The sequence below is a fragment of the Ovis aries genome, chromosome 15 (assembly GCF_016772045.2).
Source record: "Ovis aries strain OAR_USU_Benz2616 breed Rambouillet chromosome 15, ARS-UI_Ramb_v3.0, whole genome shotgun sequence".
Lineage (NCBI taxonomy): Eukaryota > Metazoa > Chordata > Mammalia > Artiodactyla > Bovidae > Ovis > Ovis aries.
This window is the reverse complement of record NC_056068.1, coordinates 42,558,380-42,581,503: the sequence shown is the minus strand read 5'-3', so window position 1 is coordinate 42,581,503 and position 23,124 is coordinate 42,558,380. Positions and strand designations below refer to the sequence as shown.

Sequence of the window (23,124 nt, the reverse complement as noted above, 5' to 3'; positions counted from 1 at the left end):
AGTAGAGGTTTGTTAGCCACTTTTTTTTTTTTTTTTTACTTTAATGAGGTATAACTGACATACAATAAGCTGCATATATTTAAAGTGTACAATATGCTACATTATACCATCTCCATACACCTGTGAAGCCATTACCACCATTAACACAGTGAACCTACCAACCATAACTCCCCAGCGTTTCCTGCACCCTCCTCTGCAAGCAATGACTGATTTGCTTTTTGTCACTATGGGTTAATTGGTACCTACTTGAACTTTATATAGGCCTTCCCTGGTGGCTCTGTGGTAAAGAATCCTCCTGTCAATGAAGGAGATGTGGGTTCAATCCCTATGCTGGGAAGATCCCCTGGAGAAGGAAATGGCAAACAACTCCAGTACTCTTGCCTGGAAAATCCTACGGATGGAGGAGCCTGGTAGGTTACAGTCCACGGGGTTGCAAAGAGTCGGACACGACTGAGCGACTTCACTTTACTTCAATGATTTTAATTTGCATTTCCTAATGACAAATGATAAAAGTGTCTTTTCATCTGCTAATTTTCCATCTGTATATCTTTGAAGTCAGTATAAATGTTATGCTATTAAAAAAATAGGTTGGTTGTTTCTTAAATATTTAGTTTTGAGAATCCTTTTTATATACTAGATATAAGTCCTCTAGCAGATACATGATTTGCAAATGTTTTCTCCCACTCTGTGATTTGTCTTTTCATTTTTTTTAACAGTGATTTTGAAAAACAAAAGTTTTTAACTTTGACAAAGTCTAATTTATCTAAGGGAGGCCTAGTGTGCTGCAATTCATGGGGTTGAAAAGAGTAGGACACGACTGAGCGACTGAACTGAACTGACTGAATTTATCTAATTTATTTTTTAAATTAAATTTATCTAATTTATTTTTTTCTTTTATGGATGATGCTTTTGGTGTTGAATCTAAGATATCCTTGCCTCATAACCCAAGATCACAAGGATTTCTTCCTATGTTTTCTTCTAGAGGTAGAGTATTATGACCCCTTTGGAATTAATTTTTATATTGATGCAAGGTATGGGTCAAAAACAATTATTTTGCATCTGGAAATCCAATTGTCTGATACCATTTGTTGAAAAGACTCTTTTCTACCTATTTTTTAGACATTTTTTATTTAAAATTTTTGTTGAAGTGTAGCCGATTTACAGTGTTGCACTGATTTCTGGTGCATGGTGAAGTGATTACTTATATATATATATACACACACATATATGTATGTATGTGTATATATGTATATGTATGGACTTCTCTGGTGGCTCAGCTGGTAAAGAAGCTGCCTGCAATGCTGGAAACCAGGGTTCCATCCCTGGGTTGGGAAGATCCCCTGGAGAAGGGAAAGGCTACCCACTCCAGTATTCTGGCCTGGAGAATTCCAAAGACTGTATAGTCCATGGGGTCACAAAGAGTCGGACATGACTGAGTGACTTTCACATACACATACATCATATATATATATTTATACACACACACATATATTCTCTTTCATATCCTTTTCCATTATGGTTTATTACAAGACATTGAATATAGTTCCCTGTGCTATACAGTGGGACCTTGTGGCTTAACTATTTTTTTTTTTAAGCTAACACCTTTTCTTTTTTCTTTTTTTTGTATATATATATATTTTTTTTAATTTTTATTTTTACTTTATTTTACTTTACAATACTGTATTGGTTTTGCCATACATTGACATGAATCCACCACGGGTGTACATGCGTTCCCAAACATGAACCCCCCCTCCCACCTCCCTCCCCATAACATCTCTCTGGGTCATCCTCGTGCACCAGCCCCAAGCATGCTGTATCCTGCATCGGACATAGACTGGCGATTCGATTCTTACATGATAGTATACATGGTTCAATGCCATTCTCCCAAATCATCCCACCCTCTCCCTCTCCCTCTGAGTCCAAAAGTCCGTTATACACATCTGTGTCTTTTTTGCTGTCTTGCATACAGGGTCGTCATTGCCATCTTTCTAAATTCCATATATATGTGTTAGTATACTGTATTGGTGTTTTTCTTTCTGGCTTACTTCACTCTGTATAATTGGCTCCAGTTTCATCCATCTCATCTCATCAGAACTGATTCAAATGTATTGTTTTTAACGGCTGAGTAATACTCCATTGTGTATATGTACCACAGCTTTCTTATCCATTCATCTGCTGATGGACATCTAGGTTGTTTCCATGTCCTGGCTATTATAAACAGTGCTGCGATGAACATTGGGGTACATGTGTCTCTTTCAATTCTGGTTTCCTCAGTGTGTATGCCCAGCAGTGGGATTGCTGGGTCATAAGGCAGTTCTATTTGCAATTTTTTAAGGAATCTCCACACTGTTCTCCATAGTGGCTGTACTAGTTTGCATTTCCACTTAACTATTTTATATATAGTAGTTTGCTAATCCCAAACTCCTAACTTATCCCTACCCTACCCCCTTTCCCCTCTGGTAATCATGATTTTTTTTTTTCTATGTCTGTGAATCTGTTTCTGTTTTGTGAGTGTGTTATTGTTATCATATTTTTGATTCCACAAATAAGTGATATCATATTTACCTATTAGTTTTGCATCTTTGTAAAAAAATCAGTTGTCCATATACCATAAATATATGGAACTATTTCTGGACTGTATTCTGTTACATTGATCTATTTGTCTATCTTTATACCAATTATCATCCTGTTTTGATTACTACAGCATTATAATAAAATCAGATAATGTTAGTCCCCCAATTTTGTTCTTTTTCAAAGTTGTTTTGGCTATTCTAGATCCTTTGCCTTTCCATATGGATTTAATTGAATTAAGTTTGCCAGTTTCTACAAAGTGGCCTCCTAGGAGTTTCATTATGATTACAATGAATCTTTAATTTGGGGAAACTGATATTTTAACATCGAGTTTTCTGATCCACGAACAACAGGTATTTCTTGATTTATTTCGTAAATATTTTCTCTTAGTAATATTTTATAGTTTGTGTCTAGGTCTTTAATGTATTTTGCTAGATTTCTTCCATTTTTTTTGATACTGTTGTAAATAGTAATATTTTTAAATTTCAATTTTCCTATGGTTTATTGCTAGCATTGACTTTTGTATATTGAGCATGTATTCTGCAGCTTTGCTAAACTCATTTATTTTAGGATCTTTTTTCTTTTTGGGGGGTTAGAGTCCATAGATAATCATGTTGTTTGCGAATAAAGCTAGTTTTACTTCTTCCTTTCCAACGTGGGTGTCTTTATTATTATTTTCTTGCCTTATTGTATGGCTATTAAGTTTAGTACAATGTTGAATAGAGGTGGTGAAGCAGGCACTCACATCTTGTTCCTCATCTTAGGGGGAAAGCATTCAATCTTTCATTATTAAGTATGATATTAGCTGTAGGTTTTTTTGGTTTTGATACTGTTTATAGTTTAAGAGAATTTCTGAGAATTTTCACAAGGAAGGGATTTTATATTTTGTCAGAAGTTTTTTCTCTGCATCTACTGAAATGACTGTATGGGCTTTTTTTTTTTTTAGTCCCTTAACATGTGTTTTAGCTGCACTGGGTCTTCGTTGCTGTGCACAGGCTTTCTCTAGTTGCGGTGAGTGGGGGCTACTCTTGTTGCAGTATGCAGGCTTCTCATTGTGGTGGCTTCTCTCGTTGTAGAGCATGGGCTCTAGGCTTGCAGATTTTAGTAGCTGTGGCACTCAGACTCTACATGGGTTCAGGAGTTGTGTGCACTGGCTTAGTTGCCCTTTGGCATGTGGGATCTTCCCAGACCAGAGACTGAACTTGTGTCCCCTGCACTAGCAGGCAGATTCTTAATCACTGGACCACTAGGGGAGTCCTAGTTCCTTAACATGGTGAGTTACACTAATTGATTTCAAGTGCGAAACTGACTGCATTCCTAGAACAAACCCCATTTGACCGTGGTATATCACTTTTAAAATATATTGTTGAATTTAATTTGCTGAAATTCTGTTTAGAAAATTTGAATCTATGACCATCAGAGATACTGATCTATAGCTTCCCTTTTTCTTTGTCAGATCAAGGTAATGCTGGCTTCATACACTGAGTGGCTTTTTGCTTAAATTTTCTGGAAGAGTTTTTGTAGAATTGCTATTATTTCTTCCCTGGGCTTCTCTGTTAGCTCAGTTGGTAAAGAATCTGCCTTCAATGCAGGAGACCCCGGTTCAATTCCCAGTTGGAAGGATCCACTGGAGAAAGAATAGGCTACCCACTCCAGTATTCTTGGCTTCCCTTGTGGCTCAGCTGATAAAGAATCCGTCCACAATCCAGGAGGACCTGGGTTCGACCCCTGGGTTGGGAAGATCCCCTGGAGAAGGGAAAGGCTACCTACTCCAGTATTCTGGACTGGAGAGTTCCATGGACTGTATAGTCCATGGGGTCGTAAAGAGTAGGACATGACAGAGCGACTTTCACTTCCTTAAATACTTGGTAGAATTTGCCAGTTAAGCCACTGAGGCCTGAAGCTACCTTTCTACGTGGAAAGGTTTTGACTACAATTTCAATTTCTTTACTAGATACAGGCCTATTCAGGTTATATATCTTTTCTCGAGTGAGTGCGATAGTTTGTGTCTTTCAAAGAAATTGTCCATTGGAACTAAATTTTTTATTTTACTGATGCAAAATTGTTCACAATATTCCCTTATGCTCCGTTTACTATCTGTAGAATCAGTAGGGATGTCATCTTCTTCATTTCTAATACTGGTAATTTGTGTTTTTTTTTTTCCTTTCAGTCTGGCTAGAGGTTTATTAATTTTACTGATTTTTTCAAAGAAAAGCTTTTGGTTTCATTAGTTTTCTTTATTGTTGGCTATAACTTGCCTAAAGGCAAGTCTGCTTCAAATAAACTTAGCTGTACTGTATTATGCAGAACTGGGAATGATAGGCATCTCAGCCTATAAATTAATTCTATGTGAGCATTTCCCCAAATATGCTGATGAAAAGTTTTAGGCCCCTTTCAATCATCATCTGGATTCTGTTCAAAACAACTTTGTATTTATCTTGATAAAGAGCAAAAAAAATACAGATTTAAAATGTTAGGACTAACCTGTTTGAGGTATTTTTGGTTTTATTTTCCATTAAGTACTAAAACCTTCCAATTTCACTTATTTATAAGAAAATATGAAATGGAATCTGGAGAAATATGAGTTTATAGGGTTTTACTTTTTGCCCATATGCCATTAAGTACTTTGTAAAATTTAAAGACTCATAAAAACAAGCTATGACTCAAATCCCAGGAAAAATCAACATTTTGGGAATAAAATATAATAAGTTAAAATTGGATTTTATTTCAGGAATTACAAATATTAAGCTACAAGAGAACCTGTATTTAATGGTATCAACATTTTAAAAATTATGAGTATACAAGACACATCCTGCCTATGGGGTTGCACAGAGTCGGACATGACTGAAGCGACTTAGCAGCAGCAGCAGACACACCCTAGAAAAAACAGGTAGCTAATACTAGTTTTTGTTATTTCACACATTAAGATTTAACAAACATTAACTGTGTACCTTCTGTGCCAATCATTTCACATAAGATTTTTAATCCTTCTGAGATATATATATATATATATAAATATATATATATATAAAGAAACTGAAGTACAAAGAGGTTAAATAATTTGTTAAAGATAAAAAATTAGTAAATGAGACTAATATGCAAACTCAAACGTACTTTATGGGCTCAAACATTAAAAGCTTTTAAGGTGCAATTGCTTTGTTATAAAATAGTTTAGAGTATGCCAGTTTTGCCAGTTTTCAGTTGACTGGGAAGCAGGCAGACACCAGAAACTCTTGAATATACCATGAATCCATTAAATGCAGTTATTTTGCCAACATTCATGGATACATTTTAGAGTAACTGACCTATGTGAGGGGGCAGCTTAGCTGCTCAAATATGTACTCACAGGGAAAGCTCACATCTCTAAAAGGCAAATAGCTTTTCTCTTTGGAACAGGACCTAGCGTAGTGCTAGCATAGTGCTGGCATGTGATAACTGTGAGGAGAATTCCTATCACGAAGTCAGACCAGAGTGAGTCAATTTACAAACTGAACAAACTTCAAAGGCAAAGTTATAACTGTTACTTGTTTTGTTCCAAGTAGGAAATAATGAGAAAGTCCTAAGATGCACTCAAAGATTTAATCTAATGCTGGAGTAAAGGAGATGCTTTCCTACATGCCATGCTTTCAAATTCATATTATATGTATGTTTCCCCCTTACTTTTAGAAAGAAAGTTTAGGTAATTAAAACACATTTTTTGGATGTATTTTCCTTCTAAGTTTGGTTCAACTATTTTAAGAAAAGGAAGCATCCTGTAATGATATCATCAGAGCTAAGCCAATTTCTTTTGGGAGCAACAAAAAAATCTGCCAGATGTTGCTATTATGAAACAGTGATCCAGCGTTTATAATTCATCTGACACCTGGATATACTGGCGTAAACAATGGCTTTTTATATGATGAGGCAGTTCTAATTTAAGATCAGTGCTTCATCTGTTTTCTTTGTAACTCTATTAGTACTAATGGGCAAGTCTAAGCATACTTCCATGGATTGCCTTTTGGCATTCAGTGTGTTAGAAATGGTTAATAAGCAGTGAACACATTCCACCTGGGAAAGTTTCACTTGCTGCAGCATAATTTTGCATTTATTTTTTAAAATGTTCTTGGGCCTCGCTCCGTTTCGTGCTCCTGAGAGACTGAGGACAGCACTAATTCGAACTGTCTGCCAGAGGAGAGTCATGTAGAGCATTAGTGTTCACTTGAAAGGTATTCCAAAAAGGCATTTTCTAATACCTAAAACCAGTACGTAAGAGATGAGGAAACACTACCGTATAATTAAGTCAGCAAGAATCAAAAGCATTGTCTGTTAACTATAGTCTCCTGTTTTTGAATAAATATATAATCCCTTTCAGCACAAAATAATCTACTTCACCAAAACTATCACAGCCAAACATTCTTTAAATACTGCAATTAATGTCATATACTCACTTTGCCATGACTTGCCTGCACTCAGGTAATTATTAGGGTACTAAGCTGAAGGGTTCAGACAAATTTTTAAAAATTTATATTTTAAATTTTTTTTTTTAACATGGTACAACCAGATTTGAAATCATACTAAAGGGTCTTTGGATCCTGTGAAGCACTCACCTGCAACTAATTGAGCTTTCATTAAAAGTCAACTTTTGTTTTCAATTTCAGAACTAACTGCTTTATACAGAATATTTACATTTTAACTCGTTTAAAATAAGAAAGTTCCAAAAATTAAACATATGCCCCAAGTTCCTTTATCTAACTTAACAATACACAGTTTAAGCATCTATTGTAATGAATTCTAAAGGTAACAGAAATGTAATTCATACTTCATTTTAGTTTACGCTGAATTGTTTTTGGTTACACCACTAAAGAGGTACTTGTAGAACACAGGTTACTTTCCAACATTCTAGACTACTCATGCTTCCGTTCAACTCACCCAACCCAACAATAAAATATAAGCATTACATTTCAAGTAATTATTATTATACTTGGGACACAATGATATTCCCATCTGTGAGGACAGTGTGTCTTATATGAGAATATTCCATGACTCTGCCTGTGAGTGGATTCCTTTGCTGACGCGAATATTTAGTTATGCAGAGCTCTGCAAATTGAATGTGGGTGTTTAACACCTTTAATAGTGCGTTTAACTGAAGCCAAGTTCAGCCACACAAACACAACCCCTAGCAACTCTCCCTCAAGTAAAGAAAAGGGATTTTTAAAAGGTACAAAGTCGAAAAGGAGGTGGGGAGAAAGGGAGCAGGAGACAGGAGAAGAGTAAGAAAATTCTGAAAGATGGAAAATGTAAGAATACCAGAAAATGACAGAAGATAAGAAGCTATACTAGGATGCCTGTAGGGTGAAAATGATTTGAAAAGGAAGAGTTTGCTCTGTAAACCCCAAAAGTCTTAGAAGCCCAAGTGCTATAAAGGGTAAGTGTTACACCCTTTATGGGGTCGCTCAGTCGTGTCAGACTCTTTGCTACCCCATGGATTGTAGCCCACGAGGCTCCTTTTTCCACAGAATTCTCCAGGCAAGAATACTGGAGCGGGTTGTCATTCCCTTCTCCAGATCTTCCTGATCCAGGGATTGAACCTGGGTCTCCTGCATTGCAGGCAGATTCTTACTGTCTGAGCCACCAGGAAAGCCCATAAAGGGGTAAAATAGGGGCTAAAAATGAGAACAGTTGCAAGTCTAGAGGCAGTGCTAAGACTTCCAGGGTCCTTTCCTACCCCATGAAGTCATGTGACTACCTTCTTGCAGGCAAAAGACTAGAGGTTTGTTGTTTTGAGAAACCAAACTTGGTAAGTTCTGGACTTGGGGACACCTGTGAACAAGTACGTTAATGATGAGACTGACAATGTATGGAAAAAGTAAAAACCTGCATACTTCACTGGGATTTTCCTGGACCTATTTCTTGCTGAGCTTCCAGAAAGCAGGCAGCCAGGTTTATAAGTGCCCTCTGGGTATCACACCGGCAAGTTTTTCTTTAGAGAAACTAGAGAGCAGTTGTCTTTTTTTAGAACTCCAGTTTACTGACAGGTTGGAGTTACTATTTAAAATATTTTTTTTTTCAGGTTCATTGAAGTACAATTTAAATATACTAAAATGCTCCTATTTTAAGCATACAGGTTGACTCGTTTTGGTCACACGTTTGTGTAATTGTGGTGGTGTAACCGCCACCACAATGAGGATGCAGAATAGTTCCCTCATCCTATGACGTTTGCTCATGCCCTTTTGGAGTTGACTCCCTGCCCTGACCACCGGTTCCAGGCAACCACCGATCTATTTTTCTACCACTATTTTGCCTTTTGTAGGATATCCTATAAGCATATAGTGTGTAGTCTGTAGTCTTTTAAACCTATTTTTCTCCCTGGTTTTAATGAGAAATAGTTGGTATACATCACTGTAAAGGTTTTAGGCATATAGCATGGTTGTCTGAATTACATATATCATAAAATGATTACTACAGTGTGTTTAGCTAACATCTACCATCTCATACAGATAAAATGAGAAGAAAATCTCTCTCCTTGTGACGAGATTTCTCTTTTTTCATGGATCATGCTTTTGACACGTCCATGTTGTATGTATTATTTCATTGCCTTTGCTTGCTGATTAATATTCCACTGTGAGCATATACCAGACTTGGTTCATCTGTTCACCAGCTGATGGATAATGGTTTTTCATGATACCCTTTTATAGTCATACCTATTCTCCTTTCCCCACTATCTCCAAACCTAATAATAATTGGGTATTAATAATAATTGATATTAATTATCAATAATTAATGGTCTTATCGCTATAATTTCGTCATTTTTGAAAATGTTATGCTAATGGAATCATAGTGTGTGACCATTTGAGACTGCTTACTCAGCATCACGCTCTTGAGATCCATTCAAATTGTTGCCTGTTATCAGCAGCTCTCCCCTTTTTATTGCTGAGCAGTATTCTGTGGTGTGGATATACCACAGTCTTTTAGCCATTTACCTATTTTAAGACATTCTGTCCTCTCTCCCCTGCAATTTCTGGCTATTATAAATAAAATTTCTATAATGATACTTTCATATTTGAGCTGAGTTTCTTATAAAATGTATGCTGTTAGGTCATGTTATGTTTAGACTGTCTCCATTTAATGCAATTATTGATATGTTAAGGCTGAAGTCTGTCATTTTACATTTTGTCTTCAGTTCTATATAGTTTTCCCTTTTTTTCCCTGCCTTATATGGATTACTTGAACATTTTTTAGAATTCCATTTTGACTTATCTATAGTGTTTTTGAGAGTATATCCTTATATAGCTTTTTTAGTGGTTGTTCTAGATATTACACTACATATATTGTTACGGTCAACCAGTGTTTGTATTTTACCAGCTTCAGTGAAGTGTAGAAACCTTACTTGCCTTCACATCCCTTTGTGCCCCTCCATTTCCAATTGTCTTAACTATTTCCTCTACCTATATTGGGAACATCAAATAGTGTTATAATTTTTGCTTCAAGAATAATTTAGTGGGTTGCCATTTCCTTCTCCAATGCATGGAAGTGAAAAGTGAAAGTGAAGCCGCTCAGTGTCCGACCCTTAGTGACCCCATGGACTGCAGCCCACCAGGCTCCCCATCCATGGGATTTTCCAGGCAAGAGCACTGGAGTGGGATGCCATTGCCTTCTCCATAACTATTTCCTCTACCTATATTGGGAACATCAAATAGTGTTATAATTTTTGCTTCAAGAATAATTTAGGGAGCTCAAGAGAAAAGTATATTGTGTTTACTCATATTTTACTTTGTTGTTTTTTTCCTTCCTGATATCCCAAGATTCCTTCTTTTATCATTTATTTTCTACTTGAAAAATTTCCTTTAGCCATTTAGGTCTATGATCCATTTCAGGCAAATTTCTGTGAATGATGTAAGAATTGGGGGTTCATAATTTTCTATACAGATATTCAGTTATTCTATTACCATTTGTTGAAATGTTTCCTTTCCCCATGTCTGAGTTTACAATTATGCTCTGGGGATGGGTGGGGTGGGGGAGAGCTGTCTTTAGAGTCTTAATCCCTTATTGTGGAAGCAGAAGTTGAATTTACTTATTTTAAATATTTATTTATTTGGCTGCACTGGGTCTTAGTTGTGGCATGTGGGATCTAGTTCCCCAACCAGGGATAGAACCCAGGCCACCTGCATTGTGAATGCACAGTCTTAGCCACTGGGCCACCAGGGAAGTCCCTAAACTTACTTATTTTAAACTTTATTTCATGCTGTGAAATCAGAGGATATCACTTCAACATGTTGCAAAAAAGGAACAGTTACAAACTTTCATTTTAACTGAAAAAAAATTAAGTTAATTTTAGGATAAAAATGTGAAAACAAAAATATGGATATTTTCAAATGCCTATGGATAATACCTTAAAGTGCTTAGTAAAGAAGTTTATAAACAAATGGCCTATTCTCAGTTTAATTCTTATGTAAGAAAAGCTTGATGGGGGAATTCCCTGGTGGTTCAGTGGTTAGGACTCTGCACTGTCAATGCTGAGGGCCTGGGTTCAATCCCTGGTCGGGGGACTAAGATTCCTGTAAGCTGTGTAGCATGGCCAAACAAACAAAACAAAAAAACCCAAAAACTTGACGTGGGTACAGTTTAATTCTTATTAAAAAAAAGTCTACATGGGTGAGTTTACCTGCCATTCCTCTCATTGAAGTACATTTTAAAAAAATACCCTTTTCCATTATGGTTTATCCTGGGAGACTGAATATAGTTTCCTGTGCTATACACGACAGGACATTGTCATTAATTCATTCTAAATGTAATAGTTTGCACTGACCAATACCAAACTCCCAATCTATCCCTCTTCCTCCCCACACCTTCCTTGGCAACCGCAAGTTTTATTTCTATGTCTGTGAGTCTGTTTCTGTCTTGTAGATAAGTTCATTTGTGCCATATTTCAGATTTCACATAGAAGTGACACCCCATGGTATCTGTCTTTCTCTTTCTGACATACTTGGCATAATAATCTCTAGTTGCATCCATGTTGCTGTAAATGGCATTATTTCATTTTTTTTGGCTGAGTAGTATTTCATCGCATATAGGTACCACATCTTCCGTATCCATTCATATTCAGGTTGTTTCCATGTCCTGGCTATTGTGGATAGTGCTGCTATGAATTTAGGGGTGCATGTATTTTTTTGAATTATAGTTTTGTCCAGGTATGTGCCCAGGAGTGGCATTACTGATCATATGGTAATTCTGTTTTTAGGTTTCTGATGAACTTCCATATTGTTTCCACAGTGGCTGCACCAACTTGCATTTCCACCAACAGTGTAGGAAAGTTCCCTTTTCTCCACACCCTCGCCACCATTTGTTATTTGGGGACTTTAACGGTGGCTGGTGTGATGGGTGAAGGTGGTATCTCATTTCAGTTTTGATTTGCATTTCTCTAATGATCTGCAATGCTGAGCATCTTTTCATGTGCCTACTGGCCATCTGTATATCTTCTTTGAAGAAATATGTCTATTAAGGTCTTATGCCCATTTTTCCATTGGGCTGTTTATTTTTGTTGTTGAGTCATATGAGCTGTTTGTACATTGTGGAGATTAAATCCTATTGTTCACATCATTTGCAAATATTTTCTCCTATTCAGTAGGCTGCCTTTTTTTTTTTTTTTTATGGTTTCCTTTGCTGTGCAAAAGCTTGTAAGTTTGATTAGGTCCCATTTGTTTATTTTTATTTCTATTGACTTGAGAGACTGACCTAAGAAAACAACGGTACAGTTTATGTCAGAGAATGTTTTGTCAATGTTCTCTTCTAGTATTTTTATGGTGTTATGGTTAAATCTTTAAGCCATTTTGAGTTTATTTTTGTGTATGGTGAAAGGGTGTGTTATAACTTCACTGATTTACATGCAGCTGTCCAACTTTCCCAGAACCACATAAGAGACTTTTTCCCATTTGATATTCTTGCTTCCTTTGTCAAAGATTAACTGACGGTAGGTAGGTGTGTGGATTTATTTTTGGGCTCTCTATTCTATTCCATTTATCCATGTGTCTGTTTTTTTGTACCAATATCACAATTTTGATTAATGTAGCTTTGTAGTATTATCTGAAATCTGGGACAGTTAGGCTTCCTACTTATTCTAGTTCTGTGAAAAATGTCATGGGTAATTTGATAGGGATCGTATTAATTTTGTAGATTGCTGTGAGTAGTACTGCCATTTAAACAATATTAATTCTTCCAATCTATTTCTGTGAAGCCTCTTTAAATTTCCTTTATTAATATTTTACAGTTCTCAGTGTATAAGTCTTTCATCTCCTTGGTCTGGTTAATTCCTAGCATTTTTTTTTTGGGGGTGGTGGTGCAATTTTAAAAGTTATTTTTATACTACCTTTCTGATATTTATTGTTAGTGTAAAGAAATACAAGCAATTTCTGAATGTTAGTCTTGTATCCTGGTACTTTGCTGAATTTATTAGATCTAGTAGTTTTTGTATGGTGTCTGTAGTGTTTTCTATACATAGTACCACGTCATCTGCATATAGTGACATTTTTACCTCTTCCTTTCAATTTGGATACCTTTCATTTTTCTTGTATGATTGCTGTGGCTAGGACTTCCAATACTATGTTGAATAAAAGTGTGAGTGGGCATCCTAGCTCCAGATTTTAGCTTTTCACTGTTGAGTATTATATTTGCTATAGTTTGTCATAAATAGCTTTTATTATGTTGAGATAGGTCCACTGTAACTCACTTCAGTAAAAGTTTTTATCACGAATGGATGTTGAATTTTGCCAAATGTTTTCTCTGCATCTACTGAGATGATCATGTGGTTTTTGATCATCTTTGTTAATGTGGTACGTCACACTGATTTGCATATGTTGAGCCATTTTTGTAAACTTGGGATGAATCTCAAATGAAGGTGTATCATCTTTTCCCTGTGTTGTTGGGTCCAGTTTGCTAACATTTGTTGAGACTTTCTGCATCTATATTCACCAAAGATACTGGCCTGTAATTTTCTTTTTTAGTGGTATCTTTGGTTTTGGTATCAGGGTAACTGATGGTGGCTTCATATAATGTCTTTGGGACTGTTCCCTCCTCTTCAAACTTTTGTAAGAGTTTGAGAAGAATCAGTATAAGTTCTCTGTATATTGGGTAGAATTCACCTGTGAAGCCATCTGGTCCTAGACTTTTGTTTGCAGGGAGTTTTTTTTTTTTTTTTTTTATTACAGGTCTTTCACTTCTAGTGATCATTCTGTTCAAATTATCTATTTCTTTTTGATTCAATTTTGGTGAGTTTTATGCTTCTAGAGGGCTTCCCTGGTGGGTCTATGGTAAAGAATTCGCCTGCCAATACAGGAAACACAGGTTCGATCCCTAGGTCAAAAAGATCTCCTGGAGAAGGAAGTGGCAACCCACTCCAGTATTCTTGCTTGGGAAACCCCATGGACAGGGAAGCCTGTGAGTCAGACAAGACTTAGTGACTAAAAACAACAACGTTTCTAGAAGTTGTTCATTTTTTTTAGCTTGTCAAATTTGTTGGCATATAATTGTTCATAGTATTGTCTTATGGTCTTTGTATTTATGTGGTATCAGCTGAGATTTCTCCTTTTTCATTTATTTTGTTTTTTTTTTCTGGGGGGGGGGGGTTCTCTCTTTTCTTTTTGGTGAGCCAGGCTAGAAGTTTGTTGATTTTGTTTACCCTTTCAAAGAACCAGCTCTTGGTTTTATTGATTTTTTTCTATTGTGCTTCTTAATCCCTACATGCTCTTTAAGTGTGAACACCACATTATGAAGACTGTGACTTTGTTAAAGATACACATTTTTATATGCCAAAGACATTAAAAGTCAGTTGCTTTATCTAGTATTTAACTGAACAAACAGTGATATTATTTCAATGGAGGGGTAAAACTGATTGAGTGTACTTATTGAGACAACACAGACATCCAGTGAGGAGACTTAAAAACCTTTCAAGTGATTTTTGACAGTATTATATCCAAGTTGGATGTGAGTAATTCTTTATGACACAGAGCCACTGAAAGTTTGTCTGCTTTAAAGATTTTTGTAAAAGAGGATAAAAGCATCATATCTGAGCATTCAGAAGATTTTACTAGCAATTGTACTTTGGATATCCGAGATGGTCCTAATGAAGGGTAACAACAGCCTGAATAAGGCTGAACCAGGTGGTCATTCAAATTTACATGTATTCATTTGTTGTACGTATTTACTGAGGGTATACTAGACTCCAGAGACTGAAATTATAATTAGATATTAGGGATATGAAGACTAATTATGACACAGACCCTGCTCCCAAGAATTCTCAGTCTAAGTAGAAGGCGACAGACATTTATTGATAGCTCCTAGTGTATAGATGCTATCAAGGAAGTCTGTAGATGGTTCATTAGAATACAAACAAAGAGGCCTGGAAAAGGTTCAAAGATTACCTAGAAAGAATCATGAAATGTAGTGCTGAGAACAGTGCCTGGCATTAACAGTAAGTGGTCAAGAAGTATTAGCAATGACTGCAAGGGTGGGAGGCAGACAGGGAGGCAAGAAATAGCCTGGCGCACTCGGTTAGCATAGTAAGTGTGAGATAAGTGCTCCATGAAGAACGGGTATGCCTTCACCTGTCCAGCAGTGAGAAGAGATGCCTGCACATCTCCTTTGGTCTCAGTTGAGTTTTTTGTTTCACAGACAATGGGCTTCACGCTTCTCCCTCATCTATTTGCTGAAAGGAATCTGAATCAAAAGGCTAATATTCCAACAGGAAGCAAATATATCATTTGCTACAAAGAGTTTAAAAGCATAAGATCAACCTTGCGGCCAGCTTCTCCAGATGCTGCTCAAATCAATTAAAATTATTCAGTAGGTCTTTAAAAAGCTGTGGAGCAATCAAAAACATAACCTCCAGTGTGTGTGTATGTTGGGAATGGCATCCAGGCGGGGGTGGTGTACAAGTCACTGCTAACGTGTATGGAGTTTGTTTATCGGGTGATAAAACAATCTGAAATTGCTTGTGGTAGTTGTACAACTCTATGAACATACTAAAAACTACTGAATTATACACTTTAAATACTTTTTAAATACATAAAGTGAATTGATAAAGCTGATGAAGTGATTAATAGGATACAAATCAAAACACAACCATACATAAGATGACTGAGTTCCAAAACTGGTTCCTAAAAATATTTTTACTTTTCCTTTCAATAGATATTTGAGGCCAAGGTATTTCAATTTCAAAGAGGTTCCTCATTCTGACAAATATGTGTGACATGTCAGAACCCATTCATTGTTGATGAAACACAGCTGAAAGCATGAACCTTGTTCTTTCCAGGCCAGTTTAGCCACTGGTGCCAATACCTTCAACTTGCAGACTCAGTGCCATCCAGTTCTCAAGCCCAATCCTGACCAAGGCCTGAGATGAAGGTAGGAGGGAGCCCAGAACATTCACATCTCCTGTTCCCACTGGATCTGACTGCATTATATACCTCTGTTTCTATCTGGCTCTTTGATTAGTCCTGATTATGTCACCCAGTAGAACTGAGCCATTGTTTTCAACCTCAGAGGCTTGCCTGGTCAGGCCCTAATTCTTTCTACCTCTCCTAAATTCTCAGGCACAAGGTAGGGTTTTCCCCAACTGGGAAGACCACGTGTAGGATTTCAAGCCCCACCATCACCTAGAGATTTTTGCTATTCTACACTAGAACAAATTTTCTTAGAGAATAAGCCCAAGTTTGTTCCTCTTCTTGGTAGGTGGTAATTCAGAGTGCTGACCCCTTCACTTGGGGCTTCCCTGGTGGCTCAGTGGTAAAGAACCTGTCTGCCATGCAGGAGATGCGGGTTTGATCCCCAGGTTGGGAAATCCTCTGGAGAAGAAATTGGCAAACCACTCCAGTATTCTTGCCTGGGAAATCCCATGGATGGAGGAGCCTGGAAGGCTATAGTCTATGGGGTTGCAAAAGAGTAGGACATGACTTAGTGACTAAACAAGAATAACCCCTTCACTTGGGATCAAGCTCAACAACCAGCTCAGCTGTCTTAAGTTCAGAAACCAACTAGTTTGAACTTCACTGGCAGTTCAGTGATTAAGAATTTGCCTGCCAATGAACGGGACGTGGGTTTGATCCCTGGTCTGGGGAGATTCCACATGCTTCAGGGTAATGAAGCCTGTGTGCTGCAGCTGCTGAGGCCCCAGCACTCTAGAGCACAGGCTTGCAACACGAGAAGCCACTGTAACGAGAGGGCTGCTCGCCGCAACCAGAGAAAGCCTGTGCAGCAATGAAAAACCAGCACAGCCATAAATAAACAAACAAAAACTAAAAAAGAAATCAACTAGTTCTTTTTCTTTTCCATTCCCAGACATCTACCGCTGAGATTTCATCAAGTCTATGGCTGAGTCCATCAGAGTTGTGGCACAAAGATACCTGGCACAGCAATGCAATACTCAATAAATGCTAGTTCTGTTCTTTTTTTCATGTCTAGTCGATTTAAACTGGCTCTACTTACCTGGTGGACGCAATCTAAGAACTGTAGGAAGACGGGAGTGAAACCACTGCCCTGACAGCTGAGGGTCAAGCTGCTCCGCTGACTGAATTTATGACCAAATGAGAGCCACTCTTTCTCGATCAGCATCCGGAAGCCTTCAAGTGTCCTATAAAAGGGGTCACTGAGTAACTGAACCAGGGAGGTCACCTAGGGCACAAGCAGGTTGGATACTTCATTACTTGCAGTCCCGAAAAATTCCTACTGCTAAGACAAAGCACTTCATTTTGATGATGGCTACTCTACAAGCAAAGTTATCTGGATGGCAAATTTGTTCACTAACCTGTCCAGGACAACTAACTGTATTAATTCTAAAAGCTTTCCATTAAAAAGTAAGACTCAAATTCATTTTGGTTACATTTTTCTACAGAGAATTAAGAATTTAATCCTTGTCTGGCCAGTTTGCTGACTGTGGCTTTCTCCTAGGTTAATCAATAAGCTCAGAGGATCAGTTCAAACCTACATCTCCTGGGAGATGTAGACTAATGTCTTCCTGTAGATTATACTCATACTTTGGGGTGAGTAAAGAAGGGGCTAACAGAACCAGAGAAAGAACTGAGAAAACATAGGAAAGATGGCCTGTGTCCTACGTTGCTGGTCATGCTTGCACGGTACATCTGTGGTGATGCTCTGTGGAGCCTGATGACCTGAGTCAGAGTGCTCAGGCTGTGGAGGGCCTAGGAACTCCTGGCACAGAGCTTTTTGATGGATACCAGGTGGTGTTTAACAGAGTACATTCTGTGTCCATAAACACATTAGTCGTCATACAAAAGATTCACCTGCAGAATTTTAAAATAATTCAATTGAAATACAAATATAAAACTATCAGAGAATATGGTTTAATAATTTACTTGTGCAGTGATGTCCCAGCCTTCTTCCAAACACACCAAAACTGAGGAACCATTCTCAAGTACTTCTGAAACAACCACAGCCAGCTGCAATATCCTATGAAGCTACGAAAAAGGAACAGAGGCCACATTTAGACCAAGTGCTTTCTGAGCACCGAGAACAGACACTCTTGCTATCAACCTTAGATAATCAAACAAGTTAGGGATAAAATATTTCAACAACAAAGAATCATATAAATTATAAACAATTAAAACTCTTCATCAAAATCAAGATTAAACAATGACACAATTTAAAACAATGTGTTCAAGTGATACTTATTGAAGTAAATTGAGTTCATGATTCCCTTCAAAGCCGAAAAGCTATTATAATTCTATGGAGTGGCAAAGACAGTTTTAAGTGGCCCTTGCAATACAGTTATTGGATTTAAAGTTTCTTATATGATGTAGTATGTTTTATCTCAGAGGGCTGCACAACTTTGTAAATATACTAAAAAGTACTTTTCATTTTCATTTTAACTGAACTATACACTTTTTAAATTTTAAAAACCTCTCATACTAGAGAAAATATCCATACCAAAAATCTTAGGAGAAAGAAAAATATTACAAAATATATATAAAATTCATCTCCCTAGAGAAATTATAAAAGATACTGCTTCTATCAAATGTGAATTGTACACTTAAATATTTGTACTGTGTATTAAATGAGAAGAAAACTTGCATTTGTGCTCAGCTTTTTGAGGCAAGCCAACTGACTCAAAGTCCCTAATGAACAATTAGGTTGTGAGCAGAGCATATAGATCTCAAAACTAAATGTGTAACATTCTGATTAAAAAAAAATTTTTTAAGCCTTACTTGACATAATTTGTAGAATGAATCCAACTTGGAATTTAAACACCCCCACCAACATATTTTAAAGAGTTAGGCTATTTTAAAAACAGGAAAAAGGCAGGTGTCCCCTCCAGGAATGAGAAGCTCCTCACCCAAAAGTTCCTATAACACAACTATTACCAAGCCTGAATTCTCTTGGGCTTAGTTAGCATTTTCTCTAAGTTAACTTTTAAATTGCCAATATTCCAGTGGGACAGTGTTTTCCATTGTTTTTAGTCACTAATTTCTGATATGGATCCACTATGAAGTAAGGAGCAGAATGCAGAATAGCAGAAACAGATGGATAGGTTGAGTGGTGGGAACATTTTGGGGCTGGGGCTCATAGCTTAGGAACAGAAGGGACAGAAGGATTGCTCAGCTTCCATGGCTACTTCAAAGTATCCTGAATTGCCTTAACAGTAATTAACACAGCCTCATACAGATTTATAGCTAAGTATGTATGTGGCTGTCTTCCTAGAGTTTAAGTACCTTGAGAATAGTCACTGCCCTGGGTTCTTACATCATTTCCTGGCTTTTTTCTCCCCCTTTTTAGTCCCATGTACTGTGGGAAACAATCCATTTTCCTCCTCAAGCGAGAAAGGGGGAAAAAAAAAAGAGTTAGAGACTTGCAGGTTGATGTAGACAGGGGAGCGAGGGGCTGTGCACTCCTGTCAGGGGAAGAAGGAATAATGAACAAGCACGAGGGGCCTAAAGACACGGTTGTACTGTAGAGAGGCTCTTGGCCAAATGTCTGCATCAGTGTCTGAAACATGCATGTCATAAATACCGTTCTTTCTGTGGTTTGGAAGACATGTGGGTTACGTGCTGGCATACCTATTTCCTTAATTTCTCGATAGGAGTTCAGTTGAAAACATCACAAGACTGACTTAGCTGAAGGAAGGATAAATGGTTTTTTCCTAAACCTTAAGAAGGCTTCAGGGCATCCAATGTGCCTTTGGTGGGCTGGTTTGGGGATGAATCCAAAATCCAGAGAGATGGAATGGGTAGAGACAAAAAGAAAGTGAGAAAGTAAGAGGAAAAGGCCCTTGGAGCCACATAGAAGTCACATTCTGTCCTGGATTATCACTCTGCTAATGACAGACCAGAAGCCTTATAAATACATGTTAATTAAATTTGTTATGTATCAAAAGGTTTTCACCTAAAAACAATAATCTTTCTTAGCATCCTATGGAGACCAAATTTCAGTAACAGAGAAAAACCCAAGGATGAAGAATTCCACCCCTGCACCTCCTACATCAAGTGGTGCCCTGGAACTGAAAGGCCTTTATAGAGGACACACAAAAAGGGGAGAGTGTGTCAGGTAGTGGGGAATACAATATTCTTTTCCTCAAATATCAATTTTGTATATCCCCTTGGGACTCTCTTTCCTTGAGTTAGAAGACAAGCTGCTCCAAATATTACCTGTGGGAACCACTCAGAGTCTCCCAGCGCTCTTAGGAAGGTCACTTCTGAGTCAGTAGGGATGGCACTTGGAACACAAGCCCTCATCAGCTTTTTGAAACTGGCTTTCACTTGTCGGATGTCATGATATTCAACAGGAACAAACTCACAATTTAAAGCAAATTCTAACTTGAAGTTCTGTGGATGAAGATGCAGAGAATTAAGCAGATGAAGTGTTAATAGGTAAAAGAGCAATGTTCTCAACAGGGTAATGCTTAATAATACATAGTCAGTTGAGGCCAAGGAGCCTGCAGGGGCTGCAATGGGTCAAGAAGCTCAATCTTGTGTGGCTAATGCGTCAATATTGCTGGAAAGAGATATTCAGTAAGGTCTAGTGGTTTGACTTGACTTCTCACTCTGAAACTTGAAGAGGCTACTTGTAGACTGGAATCTATCTGATGGAGCTTATAGCACCAAATAGAAGCCACTTATAAGGCCATGAGGACTTCCCTGGTGGCTCAGACAGTAAAGTGTCTGCCTACAATGTGGGAGACCTGGGTTTGATCCCTGGGTCGGGAAGATCTTCTGGAGAAGGAAATGGCAACCCACTCCAGTACTCTTGCCTGGAAAATCCCATGGACAGGGAAGCATGACAAGCTACAGTTCATGGGGTCGCAAAGAGTTGAACACGACTGAGCGACTTCGCTTTCACTTTCTTATAAGGCCATGAACCTGCAAGTCTAAAGAGGAACCAATGATGCATGACTAATCCCAAACTGTAAACTAAATCTCCCTAAGATGTATGTTACAATTAAAAGGTAATATGCTATTGAGCTTCCAAAGCTCTACAACTTAAAGTTTATAGACATACACATTTGTTTCTTATTATGCAAGTAAAACAAAGCCACTGTGAAAATGAAAAAAACAGAGTAAACATTGAGAAGGAAATAGAAATCACTGTCTCACTCTCCTAAGACTACTAATATTGTAGTTATTCTTTTAAAGCCAATAATAAAAAAAATGATATACAGTAAAACATGAGAGGCTTTGTTGATTTCTAACTTTTGGACAATTTTTTCCACTCAATATGACATATATTTCAACCTATATTTATTTCAGTACTTTTACTCAAATAAAAATTCATATAGAATTTTTGTACTTTTAATGCACATGGAGTTTTTCCAGGTGAGTGTTCAATATTAACTAAAGAACGCTAAATTGATGGCTCACTGAAATAGTTTATTCTGATCATCTAGTTGCCTACTTCTGAAGATTTAAAAGTTCTCCAGCTTCTTATAGCAAAGAATGAATGAATTTTCTCATGTTCTTTTCACTTTCTTCATATCCTGCCTAAATTACTCGAAACGGGATCATCTGTTTCCTGAGGACTGACTATACAATGACGTGAATGTGATTAACACTACTAAAGTGTATATGTTAAGACAGTAAATTTTACGTTATTTGTATTTTATCACAACTAAGCAAAATTGCTGCCAAATATTATATAATAGGGTCCATTTCATGTTTTATACTGGTTAGAGTATTTTTTAAAGATCTATAAAAGTTTTCAAATAAAAAGCAAAAACTCCCAAGTTTTTTTTTTTTCCCCTTTAAAAAGCATTTCCAACATATATTAAGAAAAAAGTTTCTTTGTCTTAGTAATTCCACCTTTAGGGAGCTACCCTAAAGAAATAATCTAAAATGTAGGAAAAATCCTCTAGTGGATTGTACTGTATCTCAATAAAAAATAAAAATAAAAAAGCTGTATGCTACTGTAATTTTACATATAGATGATAAAGAAAACCAGAAAGGAACTCATGTTCTCATACTGCTAGGTTCTTTATCTCAAGTCATAACATGTTTCCATGTTGTATATATAACAGACTTCATAATTATTTCAATCATTGGATAATTTTCCAAATTGTTGGATATTTTGGTTTATCAACTATGTGTAAAATTTCAGTCACATTTTCAAGTTTTTTAAGCTTTTTTTTGCTTTACTTTAAAAGTTACATACAATTCAAAACATTTATTATAATCCAGATATACTTACCAAGATACTTGAACATTTATATTCCTGAGTATAGTTCCTTGTGCTATACAGCAGGGTTTTTTTTGTTACCTACTTTTTAAACTTTTAATTGAAGTATACTAAATTGATTTACAATGGTGTGTTATATAAATTAAAAAAAAACTTCTAATACATAAAAAATAGTTTATTTTTTCAGGACAACTAGATTCTTTTCTATTTCCCATCTAAACTTGAGGTAGGTATACTTACCTTAAGAGGCTTCCCTGGTGGCTCAGACATTAATCTGCCTGCGATGCGGGAGACCCAGGTTTGATCCTTGGAGAAGGGAATGGCAACCGACTCCAGTATTCTTAACTTGAAGAATTCCAGAGAGAGAGAGGAGCCTGGCAGGCTATAGTCCATGGGGTCACAAAGAGTTGGACGTGACTGACAGAGTAACACTTTCATACTTATCTTATAATGCAGGAGTTATCAACCATAGTGTTGAGACACACTGTCATAAGGAATTTGTCACCAAGATATTAAAGTATATGAATTAAAAATGGTAAATAAAGCCAATTCCAGATTATTTAGAATAAGGCACTCTCACTTATGGGTTTCCTGTGTTGGGTTCCTTTTGCTGGGAGAAAAAGGTGTGGCGCTGTAGCTAGGCAGCACTGTGCTGGCCAGACTGAGGCACACATCAAACAGACATGCACCCACATCTACAGACGGAGTTCAACAAAAAACGTGAATGGAATACAAGAAAATCCTAATAAATAATGTGCCATAAATTTTGTTTGGGATTATGGAATTATGCTTTTTAAATATAATATTGTATTGATGAAAGAGAGAAGGGAGGGAAGAGAGGAGGAAGGGTCTTAGTGGCCAGTCTTTCTTACTTGTATATGCCTGATCGGACAGCTTATCTGAAGA

At 37.1% G+C, this 23,124-nt stretch overlaps 1 protein-coding gene and 1 long non-coding RNA gene across 11 annotated transcripts in view; one reads left to right on the top strand and one right to left on the bottom strand.

Annotated features, from left to right (window-relative positions):
- Positions 1–23,124, bottom strand: part of SBF2 (SET binding factor 2) — a 499,008-nt gene that overhangs the window by 16,585 nt on the left and 459,299 nt on the right. For all 10 annotated transcript variants that reach the window (XM_060399918.1, XM_042233068.1, XM_015101036.3 and 7 more), the window contains 3 exons: positions 20,199–20,375; positions 17,913–18,014; positions 17,026–17,211 (listed from right to left, as the gene is read on the bottom strand). In XM_060399918.1, coding sequence (XP_060255901.1) covers positions 17,026–17,211; positions 17,913–18,014; positions 20,199–20,375 — 465 coding nt within the window. The remainder of the gene's footprint in view (positions 1–17,025; positions 17,212–17,912; positions 18,015–20,198; positions 20,376–23,124) is intronic.
- Positions 6,680–21,346, top strand: LOC132657875 (uncharacterized). The gene is made up of 2 exons (XR_009596633.1): positions 6,680–15,945; positions 16,879–21,346. It is a non-coding gene; the product is annotated as an uncharacterized LOC132657875 (long non-coding RNA).